Genomic DNA, 23,207 nt, shown 5'->3' on the forward strand with positions numbered 1-23,207 from the left:
AGAAAATCCAGACAATTATATTGTATAAAATATATATTTATTTGCGTCTTGCATAGAGAAATAACTATTTGATCACTCTATACTAATACTTGGTGGTAAAACCCTTGTAGGCAAGCACAGCAGTTTTTGTAGTTGATGATGAGGTTTGTGCACATCAGGGGGAATTTTGGGGGAACTTTGTCAGTTGGCAAACGTACAAAATCAGTAAGGGATCAAATAATTATTTCCTCCACTGTACTAATAAGTCTCACAGATGATCACGGATAATCAAACCAGTAATTAATGCAATGAGTTAACCATCAAAACATGACCCCTACCCCTACCCTGACTGTCAACATGCCCATGCCATGCCAGGTAGGGAAGGCAATGTCATCCAATGAGAGTGCAGCATATGACATCATGAGGATGCTGGATGTCGACTATATCCTGATCATCTTCGGAGGTGTGATTGGCTACTCAGGAGATGACATCAATAAATTTTTGTGGATGGTGAGGATTGCAGAGGGAGAACACCCCAAAGACATACGGGTACGTGAAATACTATCCCACACTCAAACACCTCAAAGACAGATGGGTACTTTAAATACTGTACCACCCTCGCACACATCAAAGACATGCAGGTACATTAAAAACTGTACCAGCCTTAAACACCTCAAAGACAGTTGTGTTGAATACTGTCCCAAACTCAAAACACTTCAGAGACGTACAGTAAGTTAAATATTGCCCCATAGCAAAAGATTCTGAAAACACAGGTGCAGGTACTGTTGTGCCCTCACTTTGCTTAAGAGGTATGAATTTTTCGATGGACATGGTTCATTAGAAACCCTAGAAACAGAGCAATACACTGAAGTGTCCTATTAAAGAAAGATTGGTGGAGAATTTAGGCCAAATAGGAGACACACCAAAGTGTGATATTACTCTCCTCTGTCCTTCAGGAGAGTGACTACTTCACCCCTCAAGGCGAGTTTCGCGTTGACAAGGCAGGCTCACCCACGCTCCTCAACTGCCTCATGTATAAGATGTCCTACTACCGCTTTGGGGAGATGCAGGTGTGTGTGCCCAGGACCTCGGGCGTGGGAAACAGGCAGGACGAGCTGCTGACAGAGCACCAATATGTAGATCAGCAGCACAGTATTGTTTTGTCACAGTTATTTTTGTCTGGCCCTCAGGAGCCTAGCGGGCTAGCGCTGCCTAGCAACACAGTGCTGAGTGTTACCTCAGATATTCAGGTCTAAATTATCTCAATGCATCTCTCTGTCCCTATCTCTCTCTCTCTCTCTCTGTCCCTCCTTCTCTTTCCTTCTCTCTCTCTCTCTCTCTCTCTCTCTCTCTCTCTCTCTCTCTCTCTCTCTCTCTCTCTCCTCAGACTATCAGAATGAAGGACCTGTCCTGTCCACTTAACAATGGACATTGAGTTTACAAAAAGTCCATTAGTATTAAACAAAGAAAAATAACTGATGTGATTTTATATACTTCTACATAATTTTATATATATAATATTACACACACACACACAAATATCAGATATGTAAAAAAAAAATTGGACATTTTTCATTTTTAGCAGTAGATTTCTTTGTTTTTAAAGTAGCTCGTATTTAACATGCTGAAACAGACTGTGAAGTGAGACTGTGTCTTTCCCGTGGAGACACACATCTTTCCTCTTTCCTCTCCCGTCTGCAGCTGGATTTCCGCACTCCACCAGGTTTTGATCGTACCAGGAATGCTGAGATTGGAAACAAGGACATCAGATTCCAGCACCTGGAGGAGGCGTACACCTCGGAGCACTGGCTCGTCCGTATCTACAGAGTGAAAAAGCTAGAGAACCGTGATGCCCTGGGACACAAGCTCCGCCTCACCAGCCCCGCCCCCAAACAAAAGCACACACCCAAAAAGGTGTAACTGCATTAAACATAGCAAACCTCCAAACTTGAAACCTGGCTGTAACAAAGATGTCTTTGTCGTTTTTTTTCCATGCGTTCATACACAAGCGATTACTGAGTTTACCTAACCAGTGAGTGAGAAGTTTAGCTAACCAGTGATGAGGAGTTTACCTAACCAGTGAGTGGGGAGTTTAGCTAACCATTGATGAGGAGTTTACCTAAACTTTAAGGAGTTTAGCTAACAAGTGAGGAGTTTAGCTAACCAGTGAAGAGTTTAGCTAACCAGTGAGTGATGAGTTTATATAACCAGTGAGTGAGGAGTTTTGCTAACCAGTGAGGAGTTTTGCTAACCAGTGAGGAGTTCTGCTAACCAGTGAGGAGTTTAGCTAACCAGTGATGAGGAGTTTAGCTAAACAGCGAGGAGTTTAGCTAACCAGCGAGGAGTTTAGCTAACCAGTGAGTAGTTTAACTATCCAGTGAGTGAGGAATTTATCTAACCAGTGAGTGAAGAGTTTACCTATCCTCTGAGTGGACTTTAGCTAACCAGTGATGAGGAGTTTAGCTAATCAGTGAGGATTTTGGCTAAGTAGTGAGGAGGAGGAGTTTAGCTAACCAGTGAGGAGTTTAGCTAACCAGTGATGAGGAGTTTAGCTAATCAGAGTGGATTTTAGCTAACCAGTGAGCAGGAGTTTACCTAACCAGTGATGAGTTTAGGTTACCGGTGAGTGAGGAGTTTATCTAACCAGTGATTGAGGAGTTTAGCTAACCAGTGAGTGGGGTGAGTGACTCATGGTGTTGTATGATGTGCTCTCCAGGGCACTAAGAGGAAGCGTGGCTACATCAAGAACAAGCTGTTACTGAAAAAAGGCAAGAGACTAAGTAAGAACTGAAGTGCTGGGGGACCAGCGGGGACATACTGAACTACACAGGGGACAAGGGACACACTGAACTACACACGACAACTGGACACACGACACTTCGAGCACGAGACGGGAACAGCTGAGCTTGGGAAAATCAAACGTTAGGGTTTGCAATTCAAGTGGCGCCTCCATGTGGCAGGGGGCAGTATGTCATGTCTGGACATCCCCGGCTGGCACATCAGTAGACACCTGTTTTTTGTTTTTTAGTGTTTTTTTCTGTTTTTATTCTATTTCATCAACTTTTTTACTCTTAGACTTGAATGTATAGGCATAGCACAAGATCTTTTATACATGTTTTCTCTCTTTCTTTCCTTGAAGTTTGTCTGGTGCAGGTTGAGAAATGGTATATTAGCATAGTTACTAATAGAGTTACGCCAAAGAGCCGTTGGTTTTGCTAGATGGCACATGTAGACACCATGTGTTGAGCTGTGGGCAGGAGTTTGTCTGCTAAGCTGTTTGGGATCCTGCAGATGTTTGCAGAATGGAGGAACTACATGTTGACACAGCTTAGCAATACATCTGCATTATTTATCTGTCCTGTATGAGTTACAATGTCTGAAATCCGTTTAACTGGAAAACCATTGTAAATATGTTCTGTAAAATAATGTTTCGAAGGATTCAAATATGTTGGCTTGTTAGGATGCCTTTTCAGGGTGTATTTGGCTGTTTTCGATGCCTTTCTGATGGACTTTGGTAGGTTTTGGTGTAATGAATGCAATTATCACCAAGCTAGATATGCTTTGAGAATGTAAATTTTATTTTGCTAAATTCAGTGTGGCATACCAACAGACACCCTGGGGGGAAGGGGGGGGGGGGGATGAGTTGTATCAGGAGAATGAGCTCAAAATACAAACCAGGATATATACATATAGGCCCATCTCTTACAGGTATCCATGTTCTTCATGCCCATGTCATACATATATCCATGTTCATACTTTTGTTACAAGGTAAAGTGTAACCTTGAATGTAATGTGTGATTTCTTCAGGTTCCTAAACTTGCCTGGTCTGGAATGTTCAAATCACTCAACATGTTTGAGGTGTGAATTACCGTTGATAATATTCATGCTAATGTTGACTCGAGCTTTGTGTTTGTGCTCCTGATGAAATCTTATTGGTACAAACACATGAATACCTATTACTGCTGAGATCTCATTTGGGACATCTTCCTAAGGTGACAAGTTGTAGCTGAGAGTGACATGGCTTGAATACATGTGCAAGCAATATTTTTTAGTTAATCATTTTTGTTTCATACATTAGTAGAATATAAAATTATGGACTATACTTTGCTCAATCTCATTCTAATATCACATTTTAAAGCTGAGAACACTGAGCCAGGGCAGGGAGATTCTTTTATCGTCCTTTAGAGGTTGTTACTGCGGAGTGGCTCATGGCTCAATAGTCCCACAGACGAGTCTTCATAGCACACCGGTCTTTCAGCTCTGTTATTGTTTGTGTATGTGTATGCGTATGAGAATTATTCAGTGCATTTACAATGACGGATGTTCCTAGACTGTCAGTTTGATGAGTATGTGGGTGAGTATGTTGGTGGGTATGTGGGTGAGTATATTGGTGAGTATGTATGTGGGTGAGTATATTGTGTTTACTGTTTACCCTTTGATGTTCTCTGCTGTTTTGCCACATATCTGTCCTCTTTCCTTCGTGTTTGTCTTCATGGTGATGGTGGAACTTAATGGATTGGCATATTTTTTGTTGTATTTATGCACAACTGAAGAAAATATAGGAATGCAATTTTGCAATTTTTTTCAAAATCTTACAATTTGATCTGCAGGTGATTGTCCAGGTGTTGAAGATGTAGGTGAGTGTAACGTCAGATTGGGTTAGTGTGTTAAATGTATGATTGCTGGGTGAGGTACATTTTGCTTTTTGGTTTGTATTTTGTCATTCTTTTTTACTGGGAACACTCTGCCTTATTTTTTCTTTCTTTGATTCATTGTCTCTTGCCACAATCTCTTCATTGTAATTTTTACAGTTCAGTTGTTTGGATCAGAAAGTTTCAGCATGGACGTAATGAAAAGGAAACATTAAATTTTGTAAGGGAAACAAAATTGGTCTGATGAAAGTTTCCAGTGTCCCATGAACACGTGCAGATTTTGGTGCACTTCTGTGGGTTCTCGAAAGAGGGCACTGCATCCCTGAATATCAACCAACTGGAACTGATGCGTGACTTCGGTCTTAGTATAAAAAATAAACCAAGATTAAAATACCATGGAAGTTTTCTTAGTAATTTACTAAGTATATTGGAATGATTAAAATATCACTGACCATGTCAAATCTCCAGTACACATCTGCAGCATTAACACTTTTTATTACCATTTGGATAATAACAGTGAAGATATTTCTGAACACAACAAAGACGCTACAGTTCATGTTTCTCTGGAAATGTTTGAGTATTTCTCCTGTGAGATCATACATTCAGCCAGTCAAACCTACAACACACTTGAAAAAGTAGTTCCACCAAAATCTAATTTACATGCCAACATGACCAATCAAATACAAAGCTTGAATGCTCCAATTAGCATTAAGCTAATTATTCTAATTACATTATGCTTATTGGGAACAGCACACTTTAAATTCATTAGCCCAGTTAGCATTTTGAAACTTTCTTTAACTCTCAAATGATCAGATTACGAAAGAAAACAAACATCACTTTGTCTTAATACCTCAAAACACGAGTTCTGTCTTAACTGTGTTCTAACTTTTAATACTAAGTGACCAACACTAAAAGGTTGAGCGCATTGTATCATTTTTGTAAAGAAATTTTAAAAAAATAAAAACCAAAGATCTTTAAAAACAGGTGTCTACAATAGCCCAATACCTGTTAAACTGTTCTGCTGTGGGACCTGGAGGAAGTATTGTGGTGTGGAGTCCCCACCTATGCTACTATAGAAACAAGTGAGTCATGTTCCAGTTCCCATCAGTTCTTATGATGGCCTTGAGTTGAGGCTCATTAAATGCAGGTCACCAGAACTGACCCAATGGCACGAAGGACAGCCCATTAGGACATGACAGGTGATCAGGGTCTTTGGAAACACTCCAGGTTTCTTCACACCTTCATTTTCACACCATAATCACACACATCATCTTCACCCACTTCATCTTCACACAATTCATCTTCACACACTTCAGAACAGGAAGTGGCTCCTCCTTCCAGCATGCCAGCATTACTGCCGTTTAGGCACAGAAAATAAAATCTTGAAACATGAAGCTTTAGGCTACGTTTTGCTAAAAGAACACTTGAGAGATTTCAATCTATGTTTCTAATATTAAAAACACTGAAGATTCGGTATTGACGTTAAACCTTACTGAACGTTTGTGGACTAAAAAAAGCATTGTGTGGAAAATCCTGTCAGGTACACCACACACAGTCAGGTCTAAGTGCACAACACAGGCCTGCATGAAAAATAGATATAGTTTACATTATCATAAGTATTTATATATCATATATTATTAGTATACAAAAGTAGCCTACTTTAGTACATAGTTCCTACACCTACAAGTTATTTGCCCTTAGTTTTAGGTAGAACAAATAAAGACTTCCATTTTCCACTGTGATCTCATGTAAAGTTAAACACAACGTTTACCAATTTAACACAACCACCCAGCAGAGGACAGCATATCCTGGCCACTGATTGGTCCTTTTTGTCCATGTCCCCACCCCTCCTCCATGCTGCTCAGCTTCCGTCCATCCCTGGGCCATGGCAGACAGGTCTGCCCAGTGTTTGGAGGAGGTCTGTACGCAGGTCTCAATGAGTCTCCCATAAAGGGTTGTTGTAGAGCCAGCCGTCGCCCTATGAACACGACACACAGGAGGGAGACATCTGAGTGTGTTATAAAACAGTGCTATTGTCAGGGTGAGAGTAACACTACCTGATCAGGGTGATAGAGTAACACTAACTGATCAGGGTGACAGAGTAACACAAACTGATCAGGGCTTTTGTGTAGTGCTTTACAGGGGTAACAGTAATGAGTGTTTATGGAAGAGTTCAGGTTTCCAGAGTAACATGATCTATTTTGCATTTTGGTTTCCAGAGTGACAGTGTAATATTACCTGTTTTGTGAAGTATTTCGGTTTCCAGGGTGATCCACTGGAAGCTCTCTGTCTCTCTTCCGCTCGTTGTCCTTCCTCTAACTGATGCTTGTGTTCCGTTGCTGCGTCAACGTTACCCTCTTTCAGCGCCCTGGTGACATGCTGCCACAGGTTCCTGGGCAACAACACATATCAGTGCATGTACACACAGACACGTGCACACACGCAAGCATGGACACATACCAAAACACACGTACACACCCAAAAAGCATGCACACATGCTCACGTGCACGCACACACATGCACGCACGCACACACGCACCCACTTATTATACACACACAAACTTATTTCTCAAACACAAACAAAAGCACTGATGTAGTAGACCTCCTCTGCTCTACTTTCAATGCTGAAGGCGGAGTTTACCTAGATTCGGTCCGACCCTGCTTCTCCACCGGGCGAATCAGCTTCTTAATGACAGGTAGTTTGGCAGTGTCAATCACTTTGGTATCTAGGCTACTATAGGTGAATTCCAGTGTTCCGTTCCACTCCCCCTGAGCCTTACACACGATGGTGCCCGACGAGTTCTGCTTCACCTCTGCCGTCACCCTATCACAACATGTGTGTTTACACACAGCACACAAAATCATGCAAACACAGATTTATAAAGCAAAACATGTGACACTACACATGTGTTCTTATTGTACTAATGAAGACAAGCAAGGGCAGAAAGCACAAATAAAGAAAGCCATGTGGAATAAGGTAGAGAGATTATGTCTGTGGAACCCTCCCAGCTAACAGGACAGGTGGGGCTTCCAGCTACTGTCCTAGAGCCCTTGTCCTCTACTATACACTACACACACCCTCGTCCTCTACTGTACACCACACACACCCTCGTCCTCTACTGTACACTACACACACCCTCGTCCTCTACTGTACACCACACACACCCTCGTCCTCTACTGTACACCACACACACCCCCGTCCTCTACTGTACACCACACACACCCTCGTCCTCTACTGTACACCACACACACCCCCGTCCTCTGCTGTACACCACACACACACCCCCGTCCTCTACTGTACACCACACACACCCCCGTCCTCTACTGTACACTACATTTACATTTACGGCATTTATCAGTCGCTCTTATCCAGAGCAACTTACAAAGTGCTCTGCATCTGATCACAATACCGGATAATACACAACACTGTATAATACACACACCCCGTCCTCAACTGTATACTGCACACATCCGTCCTCTACTGTACACCACACACACCCCCGTCCTCTACTGTACACTACATTTACATTTACGGCATTTATCAGTCGCTCTTATCCAGAGCAACTTACAAAGTGCTCTGCATCTGATCACAATACCGATTAATACACAACACTGTATAATACACACACCCCGTCCTCAACTGTATACTACACACACCCGTCCTCTACTGTACACCACACACACCCTCGTCCTCTACTGTACACCACACACACCCTCGTCCTCTACTGTACAGCACACACACCCCCGTCCTCTACTGTACACCACACACACCCCCGTCCTCTACTGTACACCACACACACCCCCGTCCTCTGCTGTACACCACACACACTCCCGTCCTCTACTGTACACTACATTTACATTTACGGCATTTATCAGTCGCTCTTATCCAAAGCTACTTACAAAGTGCTCTGCATCTGATCACAATACCGGATAATACACAACACTGTATAATACACACACCCCGTCCTCAACTGTATACTACACACACCCGTCCTCTACTGTACACCACACATGCCCCCGTCCTCTACTGTACACCACACACGCCCCCGTCCTCTACTGTATACCACACACGCCCCCGTCCTCAACTGTATACCACACACGCCCCCGTCCTCAACTGTACACCACACACGCCCCCGTCCTCTACTGTACACCACACACGCCCCCGTCCTCAAATGTATACCACACACGCCCCCGTCCTCTACTGTATACCACACACGCCCCCGTCCTCTACTGTATACCACACCCCCTGTCCTGTCCTGCCCACCTGTGCACCTTGCCCCCGTAGAAGGGCTTCGTGTGGAAGGTCACAGTAGCAGAGTATCCGCTCTTGGCACAGGCGATGGAGACTTTCCCACCCAGCTCCACCCAGGGCACAGTAAGGATGGAGCGGGCATAGGCACTTGGTAGCGTGAACACATACTCCTCCCCATGGTCCAGCAGACTCAGCACACCTGCAAAGGACAGAGGTAAAAGGTCAGCAGGTCACATACTGCTAGGATAATTTCTTTTTTAGGCTGTTCTGGTTTATCTGAATGTGTGAGTATGTCAAGGTTTCTGAGGCAGTACAAAGGGGCTCAGATTCTCAGCATTTTTACTGCTTGTAAAGCATCACTCCTCCATGCATCAGCACCATGCCTACATGAGCTAGGAGCTAGGTCATCGGGGGCAATGCCCCCGCTAGGATCTCCCAAAGCAAACTGGTCCAAGGTGATAGTCCAGACAAAGAGTAATCCAAGAAAAACCCTTTGGAATTCACAAATAGCAGGACACAGATTCCCTCGCCTGGATCAGGGTTACTGAGGCCTCACCCAGGACCCAGGAGAGGCTCCTTTGTGAGCGCCTGGTGGCTGGGTCTCTGCCCATGGAGCCCAGCCAGGCATAGCCCAAAGGAGATACATGGGTCCACTCTTCCATGGGCCCACCACCTGTCGGAGAAGTAGTACTAGGGGTCCGAGGCATTGTGGATTGGGTGGTGGCCGAAGATGGGGGCCTTGGTGTGCCGATCCTCAGTTACTGAAGCTGGCTCTTGGGACATGGAATGTAACCTCTCTGGTTGGGAAGGAGCCTGAGCTGGCGTGCGAGGCTGAGAGATACCTACTAGATATAGTTGGGCTCACCTCAACACACAGTTTGGGTTCTGGAACCAATCCTCTCAAGAGAGGCTGGACTTTATTCTTTTTTGGAGTTGCCCAGGGTGAAAGGCGGAGGGCAGGAGTGGGCTCACTAATAGCTCCCCGGCTCGTTACCTGTGTGTTGGGGTTTTCCTCGGTAGACAAGTGGGATGCTTCCCTGTGACTTCGGGTTGGGGAACAGGCTCTGACTGCTTATGCACCAAATGGCAGTTTGGAGTACCTGGCCTTCTTGGAGTCCTTGGAGGGGGTACTGGAAGGTGCACCTTCTGGGGATGACATTGTTCTGCTAGCAATGCTCACGTGGTACGACAGTACGAGCTGGAAGGGTGTGATTGGGAGGAACGGCCTATCTGATCTGAACCCATGTGGTATTCTGTTATTGGATTTATTGGAAGAGTTCAGTGAGGCCTTGGAAAGTGACTTTGGATCAACCCTGAGAAGATTCTGGAAAACCGTCAGGCAACTCAGGAGGGGAAAGTGCTTCCCGACCAACACTGTATGCAGTGGGACTCGGGATCTGCTGACTTCGACTCGGGATGTCATTAGGCGGTGGAAGGTATACTAATCTTCTCAATCCCACCATCACATCTTCCACAGAGGAAGCAAAACTGGAGGACTCGGACGAGAGTTTGTCCATCACTCAGGCTGAGGTGATCAGGGTAGTTGTGAAACTCCTTGGCAGGAAGGCGGCAAGGTGGATGAGATCCGCCCTGACCTCCTTAAGGCTTTGAATGTTGTGGGACTGTCCTGGCTGACACGTCGAAGAGAGTCCAGTCGGTAGTCGAATCTCGGTTACAAAGGCCAGACACAAAAAGGCCAGACTTAAACCCCAGACAGCATCTGTGGACTGAGTTGAGCTTGAGAGGATCTGGCTGAAAGAATGTGCACAACTGCTCAAATGCAGGTGCACAACTGCTCAAATGCATGTGTGTAAGCTTGCTCATATCCAAGAAGACCTATAACTGCTATCAAAGGGTCTTCTGAATACTGAAAAATTTATCTGAATCCTGAATATGATATGAATACTGAATAATGAATCTGAATACTGATCATGATGTGAATACTGAATATGAGCATTCATTTTCAAAGCACTAAAAATTTTTCCCTACATCCTTAAGGGCAATTTAAGTGTAGATGGTTAAAAATCACAACACAGTAAATTGTGCAAGAAGTACAGGGGTGTGAATTTTTACCGAATCCACCGCATGTGTAATGTGTTTTTAGATTTAATACACTCATTTGATGCAGTTTTTCATTTTCATACACTATGAACATGGTTTGCTAAATTACACTTTGTGTCTCAAATGCACCACTGCATTTACATCAAAGATTATGCTGCTATTTTAGTAATGTAAAGTAACGTAAACATTTGCTACACAAATAGGATTACATTGATATTAAATATTGATTCATTCAGTTCTCAGCTAGAACAGTGTGTTAATATGTGGGACTCCACACAGGCCTGATAAGAGCGCAGGTGGGCGGGACGTGGAGCACCTCACCTTCCCCAACCATGGCCACGCCCACACTCATGCCCATGAACTTGCTCTTGGTCCAGATGTGGGCATTCACACACATCAGCCTCTCTTTGCACTCGCAGTAGAACGCAGAAACGGGCGGGTGGTGCGAAACCTGCTCTGCCACAAACCGCACCCGGTAAGAGTCCTGCCCCGCCTCTGCCGCCTCCTGATTGGTCCTGGGGTTGGGTTCCTGTGTACCAGCCCCAACAGCATGGGCATGAGTTCTGAGAGAATGGAGCTTGTCTCGAGGGACCTCCCAGGAGCAGTGGAAGGTCTCGCCCAGGATGGGGTTGTAGGGTTTCTTAGCAACCGCTCCCTTGCGTCCCTCATGGAAGGCAGTTAAGTAGTACTCCACGAACCGCACCATACGCTCCTCTGGGGTTGTTCCCGCGGAAATGGCCAGAAACATGTCCGGATGGGCCATGAAGTTGGCGTACATTTCAAGCAGAGACCGTTTCTCCAGGATGAATGTGGGTAGCACCACCTGGAGGGCAGGAGCACACAGATCAGCAGTCAGACCCCTCGCCGTTCTCTATGTTCAAGATAAACATTCAAACACCCCACACAACCCGAACAACATGCACTACTCAGGTCACCATGACACACATTGTATGTGTACATTAGGGGTGGGGGGTGTGGATACCTGTTTGATGCCCTTTACCAGTTTGAACTGGGAGAGGAGGGACTCTGTGTGTGTGTGTGTGTGTGTGTGTGTGTGTGTGTGTGTGTGTGTGTGTGGGTGTGTGTACCCTTGTGAGGTCCATGCCCAGTTTGAGTTGTGAGAGCAGGTGCAGTATGATGCTCCTCTGATCCTCCAGAACCCCCAGCTCCTCCTCCACATTGTCTTCTGTATCCGTCACCTCCTCACTGGGGGAGACCAGCTCCATGCTCACTTGCTACACACACACACACACACACACACACACACACACACACACACACACACACACACACAGAGGAAGCATTATGCCTCTGGCCAAAGCTGATTTACAACATTATTAACAGTAATACTGAACTTTTCAGAACATCGTAGTCAACCCCCCAAAGCATTCAGCATTAACCAATCCAACAATGGCATCTCCAGTGATCTGCCCCACCAGTGATCTTGTCCCACAAGTGATCTGCCCCACAAGTGACATCGTGTATCATGGATCATGTTCGTTTCAGACATGGAGAAAGCCTGTACTGGATGCCTAGACACAGAATTATTTGAATGAAAAAATGACACAGCAGGAAGCTGAGGCTAGAGACCTCCACCTCTGATAAAGACCTCACACCACTGAGACCACCTCCACCTGTGATAAAGACCTCACATCACTGAGACCATCTGTGATAAAGACCTCACACCACTGAGACCACCTCCACCTGTGATAAAGACCTCACACCACTGAGACCAGCCCCACCATAAAAAGGTCTTCTTTATGCCAATCCAGCAGGTGGCAGCACCACCAAAAACACACAGAACAAGCTTGCAACTAACAACTAACAGCAAACAGCTGAAACAGCTTTTGTGCCTGACAAAATCACCCAAAATGCTCAATGCGTGAGTTGAACCACTGGTGAGTGGGGTAGTACCAAATTGTGGGCCCAAGCAAACTCACCCCCACCCCATTAATCCAACAACTCTTACATGTAGAGCAAAAATAGCTTAATCACATAAGACTTCATTGAATTTTGATCATAGTTGTAGAATGATGACAGGTTATAACAGTAAAGGCAGCCTAACATCATAGACCTGCATGAAAAGGGAGCATGTTGGTATTTGGCTGAAGAGGACAGAGGAGGACTGAAGAGGACTGAAGAAGATTGAGGAGGACAGAATAGGACTGAGGAGGAGCAGTCATCAAGCAGCCTATTTATTACAGAAAAGAAAAATGCCATTTCAGATTTCCACATTAACATAACCACATAAAATGCTTCATTTATAATGAAAGATAAACAACTTCACTATTAATTTTTCCAGACTTCCACAAAGTGATAATCACTGATATTTAAACCATAGTTAGTGTCACTGACTGCAGAATCCTTGATGAGGTCCTTAAAGTCCAGTTTTCTTGCCAACTGACTTTCATTGGTGAGACGGGCAAGACTGTTCAATCTAGCTCAAGCAGTTTTGAACCAGTTGCGCCTTGCTGAATGCCCACTCACCACCAGTACCAGTTACAGGTAAGTACAGAAAAGCCTAATGCAGTTCATATTTTTCCAGAAATGCTCTGTAGCTGCCTGCCACATATGTATGCTGTTAACGAGCTGAAGAGTGGACAGGTTATGAAGAAATGTTTAGGAGCAGCATGCTATGTAAACCCATGTTATAATAAACCAGCAGAGCTCATTAGTATATCACCATGCTGCTCTACTGTTTAAAGTCGACGCCATTTTACTTGCTTTGTTCATAGCAGAACCGAGATTACAGATCCCGCCTCCTCAAGCACGCATGTACACGCAAGCATGTAATGGAAGTTTGTTTTGAATAATTGTTTTTTTTTTTTTAGTTCTAAAGATCCTCCTGCATCAGACACAGTCTAAAGATCCTCCTGCATCAGACACAGTCTAAAGATCCTCCTGCATCAGACACAGTCTAAAGATCCTCCAGCATCAGACACAGTCTAAAGATCCTCCAGCATCAGACACAGTCTAAAGATCCTCCAGCATCAGACACAGTCTAAAGATCCTCCAGCATCAGACACAGTCTAAAGATCCTCCAGCATCAGACACAGTCTAAAGATCCTCCAGCATCAGACACAGTCTAAAGGTCATCCAGCATCAGACACAGTCTAAAGGTCATCCAGCATCAGACACAGTCTAAAGGTCATCCAGCATCAGACACAGTCTAAAGATCCTCCTGCATCAGACACAGTCTAAAGATCCTCCTGCATCAGACACAGTCTAAAGATCCTCCTGCATCAGACACAGTCTAAAGATCCTCCTGCATCAGACACAGTCTAAAGATCCTCCTGCATCAGACACAGTCTAAAGATCCTCCAGCATCAGACACAGTCTAAAGATCCTCCTGCATCAGACACAGTCTAAAGATCCTCCTGCATCAGACACAGTCTAAAGATCCTTCTGCATCAGACACAGTCTAAAGATCCTCCAGCATCAGACACAGTCTAAAGATCCTCCTGCATCAGACACAATCTAAAGATCCTTCTGCATCAGACACAGTCTAAAGATCCTCCAGCATCAGACACAGTCTAAAGATCCTCCTATCAGATTTCATTGATCCTCTAGTATCAGACACAGTCTAAAGATCCTCCTTCATCAGACACAGTCTAAAGATCCTCCTATCAGATTTCATTGATAAACTCCAAATACTGGTTATGCCTAGTCAGCAGATTCCTGTTTAAGTGATCACTGAGGACACACATGCGCACACACTTACTCTGTAGGTCTCAGATGTGTAATGATCCCAGGTAGACCATATGGTTTGAGTACATTATCTCAGTGAGACATTACTGAGACTTCCTTCCCAAACATGTCTGCTAGTAGTCCTGTAGCCCCGCCCCCCGTCTTCCAATCAAAATCATGTCCACATAAGCATTAGTACACCGTTACTAAGTACCAATTGCTTCATTTACATGTGGGTATCAGGTCAGGAGTCAGCAGTCAGGACACACTGTGGTTGGTGTTGGGGCAGGTCCAGGTTCCACTCTCCCCAACACTGTCACACTCCCACTCTAAGCTCCACCCACAGCAAACGTGACTCATCGTGCACTGTTCCAGGTAGGCCCTAGACCTCCTCCTCCCCTGCTCCACAGTGCCCTGTGTGGCTGTGCTGCAGATGACAACACTGCAGCCACCACCACTGGCCAACAGCTCGTGGACAGCCCTCTCTCTCATCTGTCCACTGAGAATCTGACAGTGATGACACAAAATGACTCGTGATTCTGCTTCTTACATGCACACACACACAAACGCATACAAATGCATACACACACACACACACACACACACACACAAGCTCCACCAGTACCTGCTTTGAACTCTTTCTTCATTTGGCTTTCAACACAGCTCTATTTTGAGCTCAGCTTGTGTGTGTGTGTGTGTGTGTGTGTGTGTGTGTGTGTGTGTGTGCGCATGCATATGTGTGTGTGTGTGGGAGACTACATATGGGTGTGTGTGTGTGTGTGTGTTGACCTGGTTGCTAGTTCCAGGTGTCCCTTCCAATCTGAAGACATCTGAAACACAGTAAGATGCTCTGTCTACTTCTAGATCTCCTTATTCACTCCCTCCACACAGTCTGACCTCACTGTCTCTCCTCTGTCTCCCTGTCCTTGTCTCTCCTCTGTCTCCCTGTCTTTGTCTCTCCTCTGTCTCCCTGTCTTTGTCTCTCCTCTGTCTCCCTGTCCTTGTCTCTCCTCTGTCTCCCTGTCCTTGTCTCTCCTCTGTCTGTCTTGGACCTGTATGGATCTGTTTAATGCGCCTTCAGCTATGGGACGATCTCTCAATCAGGAGGGGGAGTGAGATAAAAAGGAGGAAACAGGAAGGGACCAGGGGGCGAGGGTGTAAGGAGGGGGCGAGGGTGTAAGGAGGGGGCAAGGGTGTAAGGAGGGGGCGAGGGTGTAAGGAGGGGGCAAGGGTGAAAGGGTGCTCTCAATTTTTTCCACCGTCTTGTTTTTTATGTCCTTTTTTGGACGGTTGCTAACTTGGTGAAATGACTCAGTAGCTGATCCCTAGCACTACACTGAATATCATATTGATGCCAATTGTCTGTCCTCCCCTTCTGTCATTTCATTCATCCCTCCATCCTCCCATAAGAATCCATTGATTTCATCAATCCCTTAATTTTCAAGATGCAGTGATGAAACTTGGTGAAATGACTCAGTAGCTGATCCCTAGCACTACACTGAATATCATATTGATGCCATTTGTCTATCTTCCCATTCTATCATTTCATTCATCCCTCCATCCTTCCATAAGAATCCATTGATTTAAAAAATCCTTTAATTTTCAGGATATAGTGATCAAACTTTTTGAAATGACTCACTACCTCATCCCTAGCACTGCACTGAATATCATATTGATGCCATTTGTCTGTCCTCCCATTCTATCATTTCATTCATCCCTCCATCCTCCCATAAGAATCCAATTATTTTAAAAATCCCTTAATTTTCAAGATACAGAGATCAAACTTGGTGACATGGCTCAGTAGCTGATCCCTAGTTCTTCTCAATCTCTTTTTGCAGTCCAGTCTGTCCCAGAGAGATTAATGTATGTCCAGACATTAGTGGAATGTGGAACCAAAGGCCCAGAACAGATTTACAGAACAAACTCATTGCCAGGTGGTGAGCAACGAGATTTTAAAGTCGGGACTGCCGAGTCTCGCGCCCACGTCTCTCCCCTCTTTCCTGTCTTTCTCTTCTCTCTATTCCTCTTTATTTTAATCTCTCCATCAGGCTGTTTGTTCTGTCCCTGTCCCTGATCTCATATTCTTTTCAGACTGTAACGTAATGGCTAATGGAAGCCAGACTGGATTGGTCAGTTTGAGTTAGATGAAGACCCAATCAGTCAGTTTGAGTTAGATGAAGGCTTGATCAGACCTCTCAACTCTCAACCTCCAGCCTCTGAGCTGTAATTCCTCACACAGAGAGCAGCAGAGCTGTTAAATCAAGGCCGCTGCTGGAGGAGTCCAGATCTCTGTAGCGTACAGTGAGTTCAGATACCTGAAGCGTACAGTGAGTTCAGATCCCTGAAGCGTACAGTGAGTTCAGATCCCTGAAGCGTACAGTGAGTTCAGATCTCTGAAGCGTACAGTGAGTTCAGATCTCTGAAGCGTACAGTGATTGGGTCGTGCCACTTGCTTCTTTTCACACTTCCCAGATCGCTGTGTTGATGTTGAACCTCACACTCTCCTTTATCGTCCTCAGAGAGATGACGGCCTTTTACTGAGCTCGTCCCTCTGAACTTGGATGACCTTTCCCCTCAAATGCAGTGCTGCCCTTTGCAATGTGAGACTGCCTGATCAAAACACGTCCCGCAGGTCAAACCCAGCCTCTGCAAGCCGTAAGCACCAGTCTAGGGGTGTGGCTGTAACAGGGGCTGGCAGTAACAGGGGCTGGCAGTAACAGGGGCTGGCAGTAACAGGGGCGGCAGTAAAAGGGGCTGGCTGTAACAGGGGCTGGCTGTAACAGGGGCTGGCTGTAACAGGGGCTGGCTGTAACAGGGGCTGGCTGTAACAGGGGCTGGCTGTAACAGGGGCTGGCTGTAACAGGGGCTGGCTGTAACAGGGGTGGCTGTAACAGGGGCGGCAGTAACAGGGGCTGGCTGTAACAGGGGCTGGCTGTAACAGGGGCTGGCTGTAACAGGGGCTGGCTGTAACAGGGGCGGCAGTAACAGGGGTGGCCAGGTTGACCGAACAGTATCTGGGAGCACATTCAAAACTAGAGTAGGCCAGTACAGCATAGTACTTCCTGTCACACTGGGGTTTAACAAGACAACATTCAGCAGTGATGAAGAAGGATGATGATGATGATGATGATGACTCAAAAGTGACAATGAGAGACAGTACCAGAACATGAGAGAGAGAACAGGGAAAAGAAAGAAAGAGCATACGGCAGAGGGTAGAGTGGAGGAGAGAAAGAGAGGAAGGAGACAGGCAGGAAGAGAGGGAAAGAGAGGGCAAGAGGAAGAGGAGAGAGGGAAGGGAGAGAGAGTGAGAGAGAGGGAGGAGAGGGAAGAGGAAGAAAGAGAGGGAGGGGAGGAGGAGAGGAAGACAGCAGGTGGAGATCAGGCTTTCTGCTATTAAAGCAGTGGACACTGCTGCGGCCACCTAACAGATGCACTGCACAAATGGACATGAATGTGTGAATACTGGTGTATTAATGTGATTAATGTACACTGTAAAAACGAAAAAAGTTGAGAATACTCAAAATGTCAAGGCAACTTACTGCACTCGATTTTTGAGTTTTGATCCCAACTCAAATTCTTAAGTTTTTAAGAAATTCACTCACAGTTGAGCCAACTTATAAACTTCAGATTTTAAGTATTGCCTACAAATAATTCCAAATGATTCAAGTTATGCCAACTTACTATATTTTGTTCAGATATTTTATCTTGCCCATGTATATGAATCTCAAAATGTAAGTTACATACCAAGAGTTCCAAAAACATTTTTTTATTGTGCCAACTTATTATATTGTGGTGTAGGAGAAAAAAGATGCAGACAAGTCCATTCTTATCAAGAACTGAGGTTTTATTCTCACCTCGCAAGAAAATTGGCACTCACAGGCACAATTAGATCAAACTCGATAATACTCGATAAAATAGCTTGGCCTTGAACATGAAACACAGGGGGAGGTCATGAAGACGGCAACGTTACACATACATGGAGGGGGAACTCGGATAATGCACATGTACATACAAAAATGGACCAGGGTGACTTAACTAATAACACAATAATCATTAATAACACTATACAGACATAAACACCACACAATACGCATAACAGGGCCGGAGCCGCAAGGGTTCATGGGTAATGACGTCACCCTCTGGCACCCCCCATTGGCCCGACGCTACAATATCTTGTTCAGATAATGTATATTTCACATGTACATAAATTTCTAAATTTAATACTAAGAATAGCTAACTGAAGTTGGGTCATATAAGACAAATGACAAAACGGTTAAATTAACACATTTATTATACCTTTCTGCAACAAAGGTAGTATTTCAACCAAAATACTCACATTTGGGCGTTTGGAACAAGAAATAATAAGTTGGCTCAACTGTGAGTGAATTTCTTAAAAACTTAAGAGTTTGAGTTGGGCCTGAGGAGGAGTTGGCCTGGCCTTAACTAGGGTTCAACTACAATTTGTATATTTTGACAATGCAGGTTGTAAGGTCAGATCAACTTTTAACAAGAAACTCAATAAAGTAAGCTGATCCAATTACTTTATCATTTATGGTGCAATTAATTATTTTTGGCTCAGCTAAACTAAAAATCATAGTAAGGCGAGCAATTTTAAGTTGTTTTTTTTTTTACAGTGTATGATTAATGTGATTAATGTATGATTGATGTGTGATTCAAATTTATTTGTGATTAATGCGTGATTAACAGTATAATTGTAATTACTGTGTGATTAATGTGTGATTACAGTGCATTTATGTGATTACTGTGTGATTAATGTGTGATTGACTAATTCATTAGAGCCATTGTCCATTATCTAAGTGAGCTGCCTGGCTCTCTCAAGGGCTGGAGGTGAATCTCATCTCGTCCTGATCCATCCATTTAAATGGAAAACCCCATCAAGAGTGTATTTGGTTACAGACTCTCACCAGCAAACCCAACCTGTGGTTCACAAACCTCTGATGTGGTGATGCATCTGATCACTCAAAAAGCATCATGACACTTGAACTCAGGGCACTGATGGTGCAGTTTTCATCTTGTAGAGATGAGAGCAGTGGTGTTCAGCCACGACCCTGGAGATCTGGCGCTCTGCAGTTTACACCAGCACACCTGGTCCAGGAACAGCTGAGATATGCTGCTCTGCAGTTTACCTCCAACCCTACACCTGCACACCTGATCCAGGAACAGCTGAGATCTGCCACTCTGCAGTTTACATCCAACCCTACACCAGCATGCCTGATCCAAGAACAGCTGAGACCTGCCACTCTGCAGTTTACATCCAACCCTACACCATACCTGATCGAGGAACAGTAGAAGTAGATCTAGGTCTAGTGAAGTAAGAACAGCAGGGCAGCAGCTCTGATTTACAGCTTTATACCTGCTGCACTCGCCTGGCTAACCAGCAGCTTGAATACTGGCTTTAAGAAGCCACATGTAACCACAAATGACCACATGTAACCACATATGACCACATGTAACCACATATGACCACATGTAACCACATATGACCACATGTAATCACATATGACCACATGTAATCACATATGACCACATGTAACCACATATGACCACATGTAAGGTTGAATAATTTTCTGAATGTCTGGGTGAGATGAACTGAACGGTGTTGGTCTGGGCAGTCAGTGTGTGTACATGCACAACCACCCCCTCCCCCCCACCATCGACTGTATCAGACCATCGACTGTATCAGTCCGTGATATGACCCAGTGTTAGGGTTAGAGTTAGACCTCTGAGCCTCAGTTCAATAAAAGCATACAAACACATACCAACATATCTATATGAGTGTATCATATAAGCACATACCAACATAGCATATCTATATGAGTGTATCATATAAGCACATACCAACATAGCATATCTATATGAGTGTATCATATAAGCACATACCAACATAGCATATCTATCTATATGAGTGTATCATATAAGCACATACCAACATAGCATATCTATCTATATGAGTGTATCATATAAGCACATACCAACATAGCATATCTATCTATATGAGTGTATTGTAATTTCTTTTCTCACTAATGTGGTGCCTCTCAGTTTCCTTTTCAAGATCACAATTATTAGAGTAACCCTCCCTCTCTCTCTCTCTCTCCTTCTCCCTCTCTCTTGCATACTCACACTCCCTCACACCCACATACACTCTCTTATCTCTCTCCCTCTCTGTATTGCATACACTCTCTCTCTCTCTCTCATTCTCTCACACACACACACACACACACACACACACACACACACACACACTCTCTCTCTCTCTTTCTCCCTCTATGAGAGAACTTGATGCTATATTTCACTGCTCTACATAAGGACATAAATTAACTAAACAGAACAATTAATGCTTGTGTTGGATAATTTGCTAGGCTGGTAGCAGATGTTCGAGCTCTGGTCTCTAAGCAGTTCTCTTCTCTTCTGTTCACCCTGTGTTGAGGGCTTCCGCGTGCCTCTCCTCCAGGACGTCTGGCCTTTCATTCACTGATGCAGCTCTTGGGTTTATTTTCCCACAACAAAGGGAAGTGTAGCTCACTCTCTCATCCACACACTAACACACTCCTTCCTCTTTTGGCAGCTGTGGCTGGCCTGTTCTGCCCTCGCACCAGTTCCATTTGATTCAACATTCCCCTTCACACACTTGGCCATAGCTCTGACAGCAGTCTCAATTAATCTCAGTTTCTAGTTTCATATTGGCATAGACCCCCATAAAGCTGTTTCCACTTTGTTTTGTAATTTACTCCACCTCTCTCTCTCACTCTCTCTTTCACTCTCTCCCCCATCACTCCCTCACCCATGCATTTAATCAAAAACGGGTCCACCAACAAACTTTGCTATGGCAATTCTGTGAAGCACACCTCACTAAGCCACTGCAAAGGACAACCACATCAAAGTTCCACCAAACCTCAGCTGATTGAAGCTTTTCACCAAACCCCATGACACTTGAAGCTTTTCCTGCAAAATCTCCCTCTACAGCCACGACCTACGAAGATGTTTACCTACATGGTGTTAATCTATGTGCTGTTAATCCACGTGGTGTTAATATACGTGGTGTATACGTGGTGTTAATCTACGTGGTGTTAAACTACATCTCTCATTTCAAACTTTCACTCTTCTCCCTCTTCACTTCTCAAGTAAACAAACAAAAGTAACAACACTATAAAAAAAATCTGAAAAAATCACTGCTGGAATTTTATTAATAAACGCATTTCTCACTCTGCTACAGATAGTTAATTAAACACCTACTGTACGTGGGTGTAAGAAAATGACACTCGAAACTGTAGATAACCAGACGAAAGCAGGATCAGAATAAAACATACTGAACCTAGGGTTGGGATTAGTCAAAACCATTGCTGCCAAGATAAAATCAGCAGAATTCAGCTTTTCTTTTTTTATTTAAATTATAGACAGGGATTAAAATTTTTTATGTGACCACAGTCACTACAACACCCAGCACCAACCACGGCCCTAGCCTGTTCCAACCACGTCCCCAGCCTGCTCTAACCACACCCCCAGCCTGCTCCAACCGCATCCCTAGCCTGCTCCAACCACACCCACATGCCAACCCAGCCTCCTACCCTGCCCCCAGCCTACTCCAACCACGCCCCCAGCCTGCCCCTCAACCCACCCCCATCAGTGAGTTGGATGCTCCGTTACCTCAATATGGAGAGTGGAGCCTTTGGTCCTGAGTAAAGGTGAAGGTCGTGTCGAGCACGTGGGCGTCATGCCGCCGTTCCTCACGCTGCCAGCAGAGGGCGACTTCGGTACCGTCCACACAGGTTCACCATCTACAGACATGGCAGACCATGAGAGGACATCAGCAAACATCCGCTCACAGCAGTTAGGCGCAAGAGAACTGCTCCTGGGTCAGCCTGCAGATCGACTCTCAGAACCATCAGTGAGGAGCCATCACAGACCAGAGCTGATCTGGAATCAGATCCTTACCCTGTAATTAACAATGCTAGTGGAAGCTGGAAGCCAAAACAGGTGCTTCCGTGAAAGGTCCTCACTGCGGCTTCACATTTTAGCAACTAGAACAGAGCTAACAGACTCACTAACTTTACTTCATTCAACTTTACTTTAATTCAGCTGGTTTATCCCAGAAGAAAGTGTTAAAAATGGCTTTCTTCCTAAAAGGCACAGTGCTAGCATTATCAACGTCCATTCATTGTTAGCCACGTTAGCATTGTTTAGCTGAGCTGTCCCTTTAAAGAAAGTTTCCATCATAAAGGTAAAGTACCAACCAAGACATGTTGGTGTGGTTATTTAAACTGGGACTTTACAGCCACAGTTCAGCGTGGTAAATGGTCAGAGTAGCTGCAGGCTGAGTCAGGAGTAAAGTGCCCTTCATTCAGCAGGGGAGGAGAGCATCTCGAGGAGGGGAGGAGGAGGTCTTTGGATTGCAGAAGCTTTAGAGGGAAGCAGACAAGGAATTTACTGGCTGTCATCATAATCACCATCATCATCATCATCACAATCATCATCATCATCATTCCATGAGAGACTGTTTTTTCCAGGCACTGATTCAAAACCAGAGGCATGTAAACTTAGCAGTTTTGTAACAGATC

General features: G+C 44.6%; 2 protein-coding genes across 7 annotated transcripts in view; one reads left to right on the forward strand and one right to left on the reverse strand.

Annotated features, from left to right (window-relative positions):
• The window catches only part of LOC143514711 (dolichyl-diphosphooligosaccharide--protein glycosyltransferase subunit STT3B-like), a 172,611-nt gene extending 167,570 nt beyond the window's left edge, over positions 1–5,041 (forward strand). For all 3 annotated transcript variants that reach the window (XM_077006237.1, XM_077006238.1, XM_077006239.1), the window contains exons 13-16: positions 355–528; positions 936–1,049; positions 1,681–1,893; positions 2,696–5,041. In XM_077006237.1, the coding sequence (XP_076862352.1) occupies positions 355–528; positions 936–1,049; positions 1,681–1,893; positions 2,696–2,770 (576 nt within the window). In that variant the 3' untranslated portion in view covers positions 2,771–5,041. The remainder of the gene's footprint in view (positions 1–354; positions 529–935; positions 1,050–1,680; positions 1,894–2,695) is intronic.
• Positions 5,042–5,109: 68 nt separating this feature from the next.
• The window catches only part of osbpl10a (oxysterol binding protein-like 10a), a 69,534-nt gene continuing 51,436 nt past the window's right edge, over positions 5,110–23,207 (reverse strand). For all 4 annotated transcript variants that reach the window (XM_077006241.1, XM_077006242.1, XM_077006240.1 and 1 more), the window contains 7 exons: positions 22,297–22,427; positions 12,033–12,179; positions 11,266–11,767; positions 8,896–9,082; positions 7,273–7,455; positions 6,870–7,023; positions 5,110–6,609 (listed from right to left, as the gene is read on the reverse strand). In XM_077006241.1, the coding sequence (XP_076862356.1) occupies positions 6,565–6,609; positions 6,870–7,023; positions 7,273–7,455; positions 8,896–9,082; positions 11,266–11,767; positions 12,033–12,179; positions 22,297–22,427 (1,349 nt within the window). In that variant the 3' untranslated portion in view covers positions 5,110–6,564. The remainder of the gene's footprint in view (positions 6,610–6,869; positions 7,024–7,272; positions 7,456–8,895; positions 9,083–11,265; positions 11,768–12,032; positions 12,180–22,296; positions 22,428–23,207) is intronic.

The sequence above is a fragment of the Brachyhypopomus gauderio genome, chromosome 5 (assembly GCF_052324685.1).
Source record: "Brachyhypopomus gauderio isolate BG-103 chromosome 5, BGAUD_0.2, whole genome shotgun sequence".
Taxonomy (NCBI): domain Eukaryota; kingdom Metazoa; phylum Chordata; class Actinopteri; order Gymnotiformes; family Hypopomidae; genus Brachyhypopomus; species Brachyhypopomus gauderio.